Source organism: Triturus cristatus, chromosome 2_2 (assembly GCF_964204655.1).
Source record: "Triturus cristatus chromosome 2_2, aTriCri1.1, whole genome shotgun sequence".
NCBI classification, from domain to species: Eukaryota; Metazoa; Chordata; class Amphibia; order Caudata; family Salamandridae; genus Triturus; species Triturus cristatus.
Window position 1 is genome coordinate 322,963,841 of NC_140582.1, and position 15,617 is coordinate 322,979,457.

At 41.6% G+C, this 15,617-nt stretch overlaps 1 protein-coding gene across 4 annotated transcripts in view; it reads right to left on the minus strand.

Annotated features, from left to right (window-relative positions):
- Positions 1 to 797: 797 nt before the first annotated feature.
- The window catches only part of SGMS2 (sphingomyelin synthase 2), a 270,340-nt gene continuing 255,520 nt past the window's right edge, over positions 798 to 15,617 (minus strand). For all 4 annotated transcript variants that reach the window (XM_085641391.1, XM_085641392.1, XM_085641393.1 and 1 more), the window contains 2 exons: positions 9,375 to 9,541; positions 798 to 6,445 (listed from right to left, as the gene is read on the minus strand). In XM_085641391.1, the coding sequence (XP_085497517.1) occupies positions 6,242 to 6,445; positions 9,375 to 9,541 (371 nt within the window). In that variant the 3' untranslated portion in view covers positions 798 to 6,241. The remainder of the gene's footprint in view (positions 6,446 to 9,374; positions 9,542 to 15,617) is intronic.

Sequence of the window (15,617 nt, forward strand, 5' to 3'; positions counted from 1 at the left end):
AAATTACTCCACTGTGTGGCGCTCTACGCACCTCCCTCAATGCCACTCCATGCCACTATACTCCACTCCATTCTATGACACACTACTCAACTCTGCTGCACAATACTCTGCTCTACTCTGACACTCTATGCCACTCCACCCTACTCTACTCCACTCAATTCTACAAGACTGTATTCCCTTCTGCCATTCCACTCTCCTACACTACTCTGCTCTATGCCACTCCACTCTTCAACAATCTACTGTATGTCACTCTACTCTATGCCACTCCAACCTGCTTTACACCACTTCACAACACTATATTCCACTCCACTCTATAACACTGTACTCCACTCTGACACACTACTCCACTGTATGCCACTCAACTCTGCTCCACTCTATGCCCTTTCACTCCGACACTGCTTTCTCCACAGCACTCCAGAACCACTCTTCACCACTGCTCTTTATGACACTCCACTTCACTCAACTCTACTCTAAACCACTCAACACCAATCCATGCCACTTTACCCCACTCCACAACTTTCTATGGTACTCCATAACATACCAGTCTACTCAACTTTATGCCCGTGCACTCCACTCTTCTTTACCACGATAACCTTTAGCCATACTGAACAGCAGCCACGCCGGTGTACAACATGGCTAAAAACATATTGGCAAAGCCAATAGCTCTTGAATAGGCGAGGCCACTAGGTTTGCCAGTGCTGGTTTTTGTATTGCGCTCACGTAATCAAGAGGCCACGGAGCTCACGCAGTTAGGAGGCTGCTTGGGGGAGCTAGTAAAAACAAAATAACAAAATGTATGCATTGTGTTGCACTTTTTTTAATGTATCAGTTCACGTCATCTCATATGAATTTGAAGAGTTCCAGATAAAATGATAACAGCATCAAAGAGCATAGCTTCTGAAACAATCTATGTATTTCTGAATTTATGTTGTACTGTGAGGCAAGTATTTACATTTGTTGATAATTCTAAGCTGTGCAATGTATTGAATTTTAACACATGAATGATTTTAGAAAAAAAAGACTTCTGTACAGCCCCAAAGATTGACTGCTTTGCATTCACAGACACATAGGGGCCGATTATTAGTTAGATGCCACAGTCACTCCGGATAGGATACAGCTCTGGCCTATCATGGCTTGCCTGGTCTTCGCATACTTGAATTTCCTGGGTGCAGGAATAGTGGACCCAATTTTGCTACCTATAAAATCTGCCCAATAACATTGCTTTGGCATTGGGCTGTAAGTGCATCCTGATAACAGTTCTCGCCCAAACACCTTCTAAGGCGGAGGGGGGCATACATGCTCGTCCCTGCAAAACCACATATTTCCCTTTCCCTCTATCATCCTCATCACTTCTCCACTCACTTTCTACCCTGCACATTCTCCTGGTCCATTTCACCATCTTCCCAGAGTAGGTGGTAAAGGGAGCATTAATTCCCATGGAACTGGGAATTTGGTTTTATAATTTCACCCTGAAAAACCATCCTCACTCAGTGATTTGTTATACCCTGTGATTAACTTGTAATAGCCAGATTTATACATGGGGATACTGACTGGAAACGTTATGTCTGGCCACCTGGTATCCCCAGCAAATAATTCTGCATTACTTGTAATCGGGCCTGAGTCATGAATTAATTGTTTTCATATGAATATATACATTGTGCAAATGTCCGGTCCAAGGAAGACCTGGCTTGGCAGTTCGAGCTGGACTGTTCCCATGAGGAACAGCGTCAAGACTGATTTGCATATGGCTGGGTCTGCACTCGGGTGGCGAAGTGAGCTAACGAACGATGATGGCTTCAACCCAGATCTGTGACTAGGGGTGAGTGTCTGAAAAGTTTCAGTGCCCCGTCCATCATCTCCTTGTGTTTGCTTTGTTCGCCCTTAGTTGGCAGGGTATGCCCAGATGTGGTCCCTTGCTCACTTTGTTACTGGATTCAAGCTAGCCAGGCTTATGAGGGGTGTTACCCCGAAACCGGTCCCATGATGCTTGTTTCCTGTCCAGGGAAGACCTGGCTTGGCAGTTTGGGCTCGATTGTTCCCATGAGGAACAGGGTCAAGACTGATTTGTATATGGCTGGGTCTGAACTGGGGTGGTGAAGTGAGCTAAAGAACGATGATGGATTCAAACCAGATCTGTGATTGGGGGTGAGTGTCTGAAAAGTTTCAGCGATCCGTCCATGTCCTTGTGATCGCTTTAAATTTAAATGCATGTATATGCATATATGGTGCTTATTGTCTTCAGTCTTTGAATGGAAGACACCTATTCCCAGTAAACCTAGCATTATGATATATCTATGATGCCATTTTCTATAACATCTGTTCCTACGATGCCACTCCATGTGTAGACATTGCACATCATTTAGGACTACCTAATTATTTCTTTCGCCTACAGGCTAGCTAGTTCATCACCATTCAACTGCTAAAACACCTTGCATACATTTGCATAGCTTTATTTTGAGGAATTTCACAGGATTAACATATCTAGCCCAGCGCAAATAAAATGTAAACTCGACATAAGTATGAATGTGCAAACGTATTTCGACATGCAAACCAAAATGTACACAATCGGTAAAAAACAGAGGTACGACATATTACACAAAGACGAAAGCTCAGCATTTATAGGAAGTCGCATTGCACTAAAACAACAGAATTTTCAAAGTCTGTGGTTTAGAATGTTCGACGCAACAGCAAGTATATTAAGTTAGTAAACTTAAAATGCATATTTTTTATTTTTAATAAACAATATCACAGGAGTCAAACAAAATGTCGAAATATCCCACACTGTATATACAGAATAATTACAATTGTACTATACAAGGCACTTAAATTACATTAAAACAGCATTTATTTTAAAAGGAATACAAATAGCATTTCTCATACAATAATACATATTTTACTGCTTTACTCTGTAACATGTCCCCAGATTCTGCAGCATTAGTCATTGCATAGAGGTAAATGAAATGCACTATCTGACTTGGCAAGCAGACTAGCTTTTGGAATACACCCCCTTTAAAAAAATACAATATTATGTTTGAGGTCTTTAGCTGCTATGTTTATGATCCTTTTCATTATTTCAAATGCACGTACAGTAATAAATTAATAAAACAGGAATCACAATATATTGTTCGCTTTAAAAGTGAAAAAATTAAAATGTGTCTCTGTATAACAAAGAGCAGTGTGTGGTTCTCGATTCACAATATTGGAAATCAGGACCTCCCTTCTTTACGAATTCAAGTATCCCCAGTGTGTAAGGATGATAGTTAAATAAGTACTGTTGGGAGGGCAGTTATCAATCCTTCATATGCAACAGGTCAATGTGGTCATATGGTGGGGTAGATATGGCTCACAGTTCTGGGATGCTCGTGAGGTACACTATGGTAAAGAAGGACAAAAGCAGGTCTTTTTTATAAATGCTGCTTAAGTCAATTGGGAAAACTCAACCATTTAAATTATGATGTAGGATAAATACATCTTCAAATCAGAGCACTCTTGTATACCAAGCCAAGCCATTGGAGCACCATTCATACTTGCTCTGGGAGGAGATTGGAGCATGTAGTTTCACATTTGTCGAATTGCAGATGATCAATTTTTACCCTGCGAAGCAAAGCTAGACTAAGAAGTCGGCTCCACCTGAAGGATATCTTTGGCTATGAATTATGGATAATAACATGCTCCTACTGCCTGTAGCTTGCAGTGAACTGTTGATACTGCAACAACTTTACTAAAGACCACTGTGTCTGACTTAGAAATATCTTAAATAATGAGATATGTATTTACAACATTGCTCTGTACACCTACCTGTACAAGTGAGTTGTCTCCCTAGCAACATATAAGAAGAAGGACCTGTGCGGTGGGGTCTCTAAGCTTTTTGTTGGTCGACGTGGTTGAAAATTCCACTTTATAGATGAACCCGTTGAGGGCAATGCAGAAATAGGCATGTTTAAAAATATTGTGCTCCAACGGCGAGAAAGTATGCTTTGATTGACACCACCAGCCAGGAACCATACCTTTTTCCCTGTTGGCTGGGGCATCTTCAATTCTCCAAACTCTTGTAGCAACTCTATTGCGAAACGAGGAGTGAGGGCCACTTTCCAAGGATGCCTTCTCAGTGGCTTTCACTAAAATTGCCAGTGAAATGGCTATCACCAAATAAATAATTAAATTGCTCACCACATTTCAACATCAGAAAATTCTGGATATTAGTAAAGGTTCAAAAGATATTCTTTTCTCAATGTTTGCCAACATGATTTCTTTAACAATATGGTGCATCTCCCGAGCCGCATTTCAGGATTCTGCTGATTTTTAATTAAGTTAAAGTGTATAATTTTATACATTTTCACAGCTTATTACAGCTCACCCCTGGTAAATAAGGGGGAGAAAAAACAAAATGCAACAGCCGGGATGTGCAGAGCCTGCAGTTAGCATGATGCTCACAAACATATTGTTTTCTGTAGTTGGTGCCCTGCCACATAGTTGACACATGGAGTTCCCTTTTCCACAAACTGATGGCGAAGAGTGTGTTTTGACCACGGAGAGATAGTTCTGCCACTTTTACACAAAGGACAGAGGGGGATTACAAATAATGCTGTCTTAAAACAGTGTCCGATTGGGTAAAGATCGCCATGGTGACTGACGGGCTCTTTCCTTCTCACTTTATGCAATTGTATATTTTTGAACTCTATCGTATCACCAATGTTGCCCATTCTTCTTTCCATTCCAGAAGTAATGGTCAACATTTAACTTAATAAGTAATCTGTGCTGAAAAAAAACACCCTTCTAGTTTCAAAGCAGAATCTTCTACCTGGATGGATTGTCACCAAATGTCCTCTAGGACAATCGTGTTTTGGAATATTAAATAGGTAACTGTTAACAACATGTTCTACATCCGGTGGCTGCTCTGGAAGTCCATTTAGGCAACATCTTAAGAGGCTCACATATTAAGGTAGGTCTTTGTGAAGGAACACAATTAGATTCTTATGACCCCTCAAAGACACCATGCAAAGTTGCAGCCTTTAAATCTTTACAATGTGCACAGTAACATTTCAAACAACAAATCCAGGAATGTGTACTAGCACCAGAGTTACCCAAACATAAGCTTGGGTTTCCTGAACAGTTGCCCATGACGGGCACAGCAAAGCATGGAGTAGGTATCTTCTGAATCTGGAACACTGTATCAGGAAAATGCAATTATGTCGAGAAAAACAGAGGAGAGGGTGGATACACTAATAGGACTCAAGAGTTGCATTCACATACAAATTTACACATAGTTCCACTAACTCAAACACACTGGCCTTTCAATCGAACTTTGGCTTTCTGAACGAAACCACGCTGCTTTTTTAAGTCAAATATAGAAACAAATGGATGTGTTTGACCAATTGGCACAGAAATGTCCTTGAAAAACAACAAAAGTTGCCTCCTTCTATTGTCATGGAAGATCAATGCTACTCCTGGCTAAAACTAGTTTTCTTATTTTGCACCCTTTAGCAAGGTGTCCGGGAGCGTCAGCTGTCATGCCATACATATGCACCTGCAGAACCTTTTCAGAAGCAACTGCAACTGATTCGTCTATTGATAATGTTTCAAATCTTACAAAAAACATAAGCACAATTTGTATGAAAGAGTAAATAAAATTATATCAATATATAAAGTAAGATTCTGGTGTCTGATAACAAAATGAAAACACCAATAAATAAAGGTATTGGGATATTACATCAACTACTCCTCTGTGTATATGAGAAATAATATACTCTCTCGACCCCCACCTTCACACCTCTTGAGATCCTTTCTCCAGGTAGCAGCTGCTCGGGAAATGACTGCACACCGGGAAATGCCAAGCGATTCTCCCTCCATCAACATGCTTTCAACCCTAGCTCAGAAACCTTGCTTTAGCTGTGTTGTGTCTGGTGGTTAATTAATAATGAAACACGTGACGTGTTTTTGGCACCTCCTATCAAAGCCCATTAGTGCGCCTCTATGATGTGCTCTTGTTCAGAGGGAGCAGTTTCTATTTACAGTCTGCATTGCATTAGCACTCTGACAGGCCTTTGGTGTGGATTTTATACTGGATAATACACTTGTGATAAAGTAATACTATTGTGTTTTTCTCTGCACAACTGTCTTTGGAATCTGTCATACAAAATTTGGTCCACTACATCATTTACAGATTTGTCACATCAAAGACTTTGGTTGTAGCATAATGTTTTTTTTTCTTTTTTTTGGTAAATAGTCTGTTTTTGTTTTTTTAGGTGGATTTTTCGTTGTCCTCGCCTGTCTTCTGGACGCGAGAGTACTTCTTGCAGGAGGATTTGAAGCAGCTGGGTGGCCAGGATATTGGCCAGGCGAAGCAGCATGGAACCGTGCCTTGCACATTCTTCTCGAAGAAGATGAACGCTGGGAACCACCATGCTCGGGACAAGAAATTCGTTTGTGAAGATGTTTTTAAAGACTGTTGCAAAATAAAGAAAGATAGTGTTAACAGGAGGGACTAAACAGAGTAGGCCAATGAGTAGTGGTAGACATACATATATGTGCATATAATAGGGAAAACCTGCATTAAAATACGTAATGATTGAGACATTAAACCCACAAACCACTGCAATGATCCAGTATTAGTTGTTTTTATGTAGCACTCTTCATTTGGGAAAAGTGCAATGCCATTACCTCAAATATACACGTCATCTGGTTAATTTCAAAGTTAAAGACTTCTTTCCAGATAATGGGAGGTTAATAGTTAGGTGAGGTTGCTGGTTGAATCAGCTAGTGCACTGCGATTGTTTTAGTGTTATGTCGATTTGTGAGAAGAGGATCCATACGGCAGCGTTGGCCAAATATGTTGCTTGGGCTTCTAGGGCACAGGTGATGGTCTTTGGGACTAGTCCGGTTGGTGGCAGGAGTATTATGGCAGGTTAGGCTCCGGCTCTTAATGATGCCAGGCACCACTGCAAGTGCTTTATATAACTGAGAGCTGCCTCAATCCTATTTCTCAGAATCTGAAGTACTGGCATAAGAAATGAATCACAGGGCACTTATGTGTGGAGTTCCTTCAGAGCTGCCCCAAATACATACATACATACATACATACATACATAGATAGATAGATAGATAGATAGATAGATAGATAGATAGATGATAGATAGATAGATAGATAGATAGATAGATAGATAGATAGATAGATAGATAGATAGATAGATAGATAGATAGATAGATAGATAGATAGATAGATAGATAGATAGATAGATAGATAGATAGATAGATAGATAGTGCATGCGTGCATGGGGATAGGACTGGTATCAGACTGTGATTGGGCCCTAAAATCTGTTGCCCAATATTTGGTTTCCTTGCACAGCCAACAGCAGAATGGAAGAAGGCTCATACTATAGGGTTTTGCTGGGCTTAGACATTGGACAATAGTGCCCTGCCTGGCCTTCCACCTGTGCCTTGACTTTGACTGTTATTTGCCCGCATGTCCCAATTTGACTATCATCTGGACCTTTATAAAAGCCTGCCCACAAGTTGCTTGCCTGTCCTACTGGTGTCGATACTAGTATCACTTGACTGGGCTCTTCAGAATTGTACTCAGCACTGCACTGCACTAGCCCATGAGATCACCAAACTGGGTCATTACTATAGGGGAGATCATGATAAGCGGTGATGCACAACCACAGTGGTCTAACCTCTGGCAACCATTCTGAGTGGTCAGACATCCAAACATGGAGTGACAAGACAGTAAGTGCTCACCTGGAACAATTTGAAACTGATACCGCAAAGGCCCTTTACTTAGGGTGCCGTGGAAGACCTACAGCCTTTCCACTTTGGTGCAGAGGTGAGTGTGCACAGTCTAGCATATGATTTGTATTGCAAACATATCCTTCTCCTACAAATTCCTATGCCCAGAGACATTTCAGAAGGATCCCATTCTTCAGTTGTGGGCCTTCTACTTCAGCACAAATGCACTGCGTGCATTTTTTTAGAAATGAAAACATTGCCCCTTGTTAACGCCAGCTTCAAGGAGGAGCTGTTTTATGCTGTAAAGGTTGGCCTGGCATTTTTAGTACATCAGGCTTTGTGTCAAAGCCTATAGGTATTTGCGCTGGTCAGCCTGAGGAATGCCCCATTAACTCACGACGCAAAATGATGCAGAGTAAAGCAAAGCACTTTTTGCACATTTCCAGGGGAAAATAACTTTTGAGCTGGAAAGTAAATACCAATGCGTCACATTGCGATATCGCAAAGCGTAAGTAAGACCTAGAGCATAATGGAAATAACTCTGTTTATGATGGTAGCCCCTTGCATAGAAAGGAATGCAGAAGGCATTATATTTTCTGACATATGAGTTTTGATGGGACATAGTCAGGTACTTGAACAATGGTATTTGTTTACTTCAGGGAGTTTCTGGGGTCATGTTTGAGTTTAAAGTAGTCTAACACAGCGAGTATCCAGCCTCAAGATGAGGAGGCCTCCTCAATGGAGGTGGTGGTAGTAAAATGCTCAATTACAAGGAATCATTCCAATGGCTAGATCATCTTCCTTTTGAATGGACTGTGATAAGCTGTGAAGAATACTAATTTTCTTGTAGAGGGAAATGACTTTTGTGTACACCGCTAAGCTACATTTGTAAATAGTGAATTACCTAGAACATATTTAGTTTAAACAGAGTGGTACACCGAATTGTCAAGTAAAACAAAACCAAGAGCTTTTATCATCTACCCTTCCACTATCCTTTTTCAATCCAAATAACAAACTCACATGTCCACTCCTGAACTTAATTTAATATCTCCCTATACTAATTCACCACTAATCCTTTTTGGGTTCCAGGGTAGCGTGCTATTCACCAAAAAAGCGCTTTGATGCCTCGTCAAGGGTAGTAAGCACTATATAAATGGAATTACAATTAAAATGTATTACAAACTCATGCATCAAATAGTGACATGCGTAATATCCACAAAATTCAGGACAATCCCCCTCAAACCATGATATTGCAACTTTCATAGAGAGAACATATGATATGAGTGTTAACACAGTTTGTTTCAGAGGAGTCTTGCCTGTCACTTCCAGCGATCAGAGGCCGGGAAGCAGAATCGGAACACCTTTTGTAGGTGGAAATAGGGCCTATACTGGGTTGATCACACAAAAAATCTGAAAATCAAGAGGCTTAGGATTTTCACTAGATATAAGTAGGTATTCATTTATAAAGTCAAGACATTGTGATAAAACTATGGAACCTGAAAAATTAAAGTGCTTTTTTACTATCTAACAAGTATAAAAGCATGTACAACGTTGTATAAAATGTATTTAAAAAAAATATTTTGTTGCATGTTTTATAGTCTACAATCATTTAGTACAGTAATTCATTTATAGGATGTGTGTGTTCTTACCTTTTCATTAGCCATTGAATGGTACCACCAGAAAAGCCTGGTGGTAATGTAATAAGCGATTATTACATCAACGGTGTAGTGTTCATGGCCGACTAAGATACAAAGAACGCCAGCAGCACTGAGCAACCAGCAGATCCAATGATACCACCAGAAATGACGTGGGGAATCTGTTGACAACAAGAAACATATTCACATATTCCGCTTGGTTGCCAAGAATATAGACTGCAGATGGTGAAGCAGTCTCACAGTAAACCAAAATCCAATATATTCATGATCAGCATAGTTTAGCAACAAGGTTTTGAAGGGTACAATGTCCTAGCTAATCTGCCAAAGACTTAATGGCATCCCCCATCAAACCGCCCGCTTATTGTAATGATTCTAGCACAGCCTCTGATCAAAACATGCACAAAAGAGGTTGAATCCTTTTTAGATCATGAACGTATCCCTATCTGAAGAGATTTTTCCTAGACCTCTAAAGGTGGGCCAAATAACATCCACATTTCTGTAAAAGTATGTGAGAAAGCAGGTGAAAGCAGGCGAACCCCATCATTTCTGCATGTTACCACCAACATCATATCAATTTGTCTTCAGACCTAGGTATAGTTCTGACATGGCCAAGCAGTGGCAGCTTTTTGGTTATGCACTGAACATTCTAGAATATGTTCATGCCTGTCTGTTGGTACTATTAGTCCATTCCAGTTTCTTCTATGTGGTTTAGCACAACATTCGTCTAGCTATTCTGGACATTGAAGTGCATCAGCTTTTTGGTTCTAAACTGGTTCACATCATTTCTGCCTGGAAGAAACAATTTATTAAAACTGAATCTTCCAAGTCACCCTCTCTTCTCTTTTGTAGATAGTGCCTCTTGGATCTATCCTGTCCCCTGTAATATTAAACAATGACCCGAAATCACTAGGCTATATGATTAAAGTCAACAAACTCTTTAACTACTGATAACCAGATGAAAAGCGGCAATGTCTAAAAGGTACACCTTATGTAATATTTCTGTCCTCATTTTAAATCTGGGTCGTGTAGAGAAACTCACTGCTGCATTTTCCCTCAAACTTATCTTTGGAACAAAAACAAGTTTATCTTCTTATTCAGTAGTGATTCATCATTGTTGATTTAATCACACCAAAATAGTACTCCTCCACTTGGGGTTACTCCCACCCTGATAGCTCTCTGAGATTTACCATTGACATAGAGCTACAGCCTCACATTGACAGAATCACAACCTTTGTTGTCTAGCACTGTTCTTTCTTCACAGAGTTAACCATCAGCGGTACATTTACTATTATTTCATGCAAAGCTGTGCAGCTGCGTTGTGTGAAAGGGAGAGAGCAGAAATGCTCTATATTTACAAAGATATGCACCATAGTGCAATGGTGCCTGCATTACGGGCAGGATTGTTCTTGTGCAGGAAAAGATACCTTTCTGCACAAAAGCAACCCGAAGAGGAAATAACAAGAAGAAAATAACGTTCCTCCTTTTTTTACCATCATCAGGGAGGTGTACCAATTTGACGTAATCCTACTGCAAATGTGTCAAATGCATGGGTGGTTGGAATGGAAATCCCGTGCTCCACCTATGGAATGCCTCCCTGCTCGAAATGTAATGTCATGCAGTGCAAGCAGCTGGGTTGCATTGCATTTCTTTACAAAGTCTCACAGTGTGGAACACATCACCCCTTGCATGGCTTTATAAATCTGAATTAAGTAATTGCACTGTCTTGCATCACCTTGAGTGATGCAAGGACAATGCTGCTTCTTGATAAATCTGGCCAACTATTCCTCAAGGTTTTGATGAAAGCAACGCCTTTTGGAAAGGCTTTCTAAATCCAACCTAGCCACAACCAAACAAATTCCCAACTCCCTCATTCTTTTTGTAACCTGAAATGGGGTCCAAATATTTATAGAAGGCACTTTGTAGTACCCCAAAACAGTGGCACCCTATGCATTTAAACGAGAAATTGGAAATGTCTTTCTATCCCCAATGAAAATCATAGAGGTTTGTGTTGGTGTACCATACACCTAAAGTGAATGAGTGCTTTGTAAGGAAATGTATTCTTATAAAAATTCCACACATGCAGTATCAGATCTAAATGCACTTCAAAGGACTTTAAACCTTCTGGGTAAGAGATAACCTGGACAAGCATGGAAAAGATACATGGCTTTTTTTTTAAGGATTCAGGTTTCAGTAATATACAAAGGAGTCGACGCATATCATAGAACATACCCTTTACTGACTCCTAATCCATAAGGCCAAGCTGAGGGGATATGCAGTACATTAAAATGCTTATTGGTTTATTGAATTTTATGATCAGGTATGTCCAGAAAAGAGAGGCTGCCTAGAATTCAAGAGACCTCAAGAACTATTGTCGCATCTCTAACACAGATTCCCCGCTACATGTACTTGAGAAAACTGACAACATCCAACTATGGCATTTTCTAGAACAACATCTAGATTGGAAAAGTCTCTGTCAGGCTTTAGGCTGGGTCTTTCTATTCAGGGACTCTAAAGTACGGTAAAACCTCCCACAGCGTTTATGTCTAAGAGATCAGCTATAATTCTTTTAAAAAGATTTAAAGACATTTGTTCTGTTGATGTGAGAGGGAGTCTCTTGGTTGGCCATGGGTTTCTTAAGTGCTGCAGAATAGCCCCTTGATTGACTGACTGACTGATTGAAGAGTCAACATTCAACAAGCTCATTCAACAAGATCAATCCTCTTCTTATCAAACCACATTGGTTTCTCCTCCGAACATGCACCACTGCTCAATTTGAAGACCGGCTTTTAAAGCAAGCTTCCTGACTAGGGTAACACTCATACTTTAAAGTTGAAGGGGCTCATTTATGAGCCCCTGCATAACTTTTGCCCCACCAGTGCGTCACTTTTTGTGACGCACCAGTGGTGTAAAACATGCGCCATGTCGCGCCATATTTATGAAGTGACGCATCTAGGTAGATGCATAATTTCGTAAACTCCTGCGCTACATTATACCTGCTCCAGGTATAATGTATGCAGGGTGGGCGTACCCCCGCAAGAAAGGGTCGTAGGAGTGGCGCAGCGAAATCTATGAGATTTTGCTGCGCCACTACTAGGACGCCAATGCGTCAAAACCTTACGCCTGCCTCATGGCAGGTGTAAGGGTGACGCAGGCCCTTTCACATGGGGCTTGCCCTGTGTGAAAGGAACATTGCTGGAGTTGCGTCAGGCTTCCAACACAACTCCAGCAATGCGCCACTTTTTGCACCGACAGATACGTCAGTTATACTGACGTATCTGTCCTTCCTTGCGACATGATGCGTCATATTATAAATATGATGCATCATTGGTGTCGCAAGGAGGGCGCACTGAGAAGTGACGCATCGCTGCTTTCATGCAGCGATGCATCACTTCTCATAAATGAGGCCCGAAATATCCATTGCAGCTGGCACCAGAAATATAAGGAGCAACCTCGCTGTACCCTGGCCATTCCATGAGCTAGAGATATAAAACACAGTAGCAGGCCTTCTAATGTATAGCTCAATAATTGAGAGAGGATACTGTTCATATGTGATTAATCCATGACCTAAAGGCCATATGAAAATTCGTGAGACTCTTTTTCATTACTATCTTCTCATTGACCAACTGCTCATATACTAGAAGTTCCTCCTGTTGTTGTCTTTCTTAAGATTGGCATTTTATTAAATGGAAAGTCCTTTACCCAGTGGTGAGTTCTGCTCGCCTTAAATCCTTCCGTAATTAAATGCGCTCCAGTCCATTTGCTGCTTTCATGGCTTCCTTCACCAGCTGCTTACCTCCATATGAAGACGTAGCTGCTCTCTGGTCCAACAGAAATGGATCCAAGGATTGAACACCAGTCTAGGAGCGGTGCACCCGATGAGCTTGGGCCTTGGAACTCCAGAGAAAGACTCACAGATTCATCGCCAACTCATAACTGCCCCTCTTCTATGCAGATCACAGAAAGCTAGTGGGTAACTTTTCACTTTCCTTTTTGTTTTGTTAACAGATGGGATAATGACACCTATTTAAGCCCTTTCCATTCACCAATCCCAAAGCCAGTAACTCCACCCTTCTACCCTCGCAAGGGCTATGCGACAATCTTGCCACACATTTCAAACATAAAATTGACAAAATCTATAACACGTTTGAAGTGGAAGAGGCGGTCCTGGCCTCAACACCTCCCTCGGAAGATCCTCCCTCCCCCAGTTTAGAGACCTTCTCAGCCATCACCACCGAGCAAGTGCGTGCCTTATTGGTACACACTAAATCAGGCTCGCCGTTAGATGTGGTTCCCCCCACATCATCGCAGACCTGGCACTGGCCTTATCAACCCCAATTATGGAAGTCTGTAATTTATCTCTAAATTCAGCCGTGTTTCCTTCAAAATGGAAAAAGGCCTACATAAAGCCACTGCTTAAGAAAGCGCTAGCGGATCCTGCAGACTTACAAAACTATAGGCCAATTTCTCTTCTTCCATGCTGTTCTAAAATTAAGGAATCCCTGATTAATCAACAACTGCGGGCCATCTAGAACAATATAATCTGCTCAATCCTTCGCAGTCGGGCTTCCGTGCTGGTCACAGCACAGAATCTGCGTTGACAGAGGTAACAGACTCAATTAGAATGTTGTTGGATGAGGGAATCCCCACTATGCTAGTCCTTTTGGACCTGTCGGCAGCCTTTGACACCATCTCTCATAGTATCCTTTTGGGTAAGCTGCGAGAGAATGGTCTCAGAGTTTCAGCCTTAAACTGGATGCATAGCTTCCTGACAGACAGAACACAATGTGTACAACTGGACACATTTGTGTCTCAAACTACAGCGGTGGACAAGGGGGTTCCACAGGGTTCCATCCTAAGTCCCACCCTGTTTAATATCTATGTCTCCTCTCTGGCCCCAACCATTGGTCCTGTGGGTTCCAGACCATCTCCTATGCAGACGACACCCAGGTGATAGTCCCATAGGAAAGGACCCCGCTCTGACTAGAGAAAAATTCAAGATCTGCATGCTAATAACAGCAACCTGGATGAGGAAGAACTTTTTACAATTGAACTCTAGTAAAACTGAGATCTTGCTATTTGGGAAAGCTGAGGAGTTATGGTCCACGGAGTGGTGGCCGGAGGAATTGGGGGAAGCCCCCATTCCCAAAAAATGTGCGAAGAATTCGGGCGTGGTGATCGATGACAAGCTCTCCATGGAGGAGCATGTAAAAATCACCTCGGGCAAGTGCTTCGGCATGATGCGCATGCTGAGAAAGGTCTTCCCATTGATCCCCCTTTATACCAGGAAAGTTCTCATTCAGGCGCTTCTAGTCAGTAGATTAGACTATGGGAACTCTCTACTGGTAGGGATTAGAGGAGATCTGTTATCAAGGCTGCAGGTTGTACAGAATACGGCAGCGCGCCTGGCCCTCACCAAGTCCGCACAAACCCCTTCATTACCTTTACTGCGTCAATTACACTGGCTTCCTATCAGGAAAAGATCAATTTTTAAACTCCTATGTCTGGTATTCAAATCCCTGCAAGGACATGGACCGGCATATCTAATCAATATGCTGGAATGGTACACCCCAGGGCGCCTCTTGAGATCTAGCAGTCAAAGGCTGCTTCGCACCTGCAGAATCAGAAAAACCAAGATGGGAGGGCGTGCATTCTCTCACCTATCCCTCACCCACTGGAATACGCTACCAGAGGATCTGCAAGCATTTCCTAACCTGGCATAATTCAAGAAACTTCTCAAAACGTGGCTGTTTGATAGAGCATTGTCCTTCTTGCTATCTGCTTCCCAGGCGCCGAGAGATCCCCTTGGGGATGATTCATCGCGCCATACAAATATTAAATACTAAATACATACCCTACGCTTCACTAAAGCATGTCCTGGTGGAAAAGGGGCGCTACATAACCCCCAGTAACCCATTATGTTTGGTATTCACCAGGTTTAAAAAAAGGGATTAAAATGAAAACCAGGATTGTTCGAACAATATGCTGCAAATGGAGTGGCTCTTTTAGGGAGATTGACACTTTTTGGGAAACTATGAAAGGCAGCTGAAAAACAGGGTTCATCATTCACTAATACTGCATAGCTGCCACATTCACGCTAATAACTTAAGGCGGTGTGGCAGATACCAGTGAGTGCAGTGGAAGAAAATTGACCAGAGTTAAAGAAGCGTGAAAGAGAGAAAGATTGCAGGTGAGACTGCAAAAAATGAGTGACCACAAGAATAATGTGGTATCAGCATA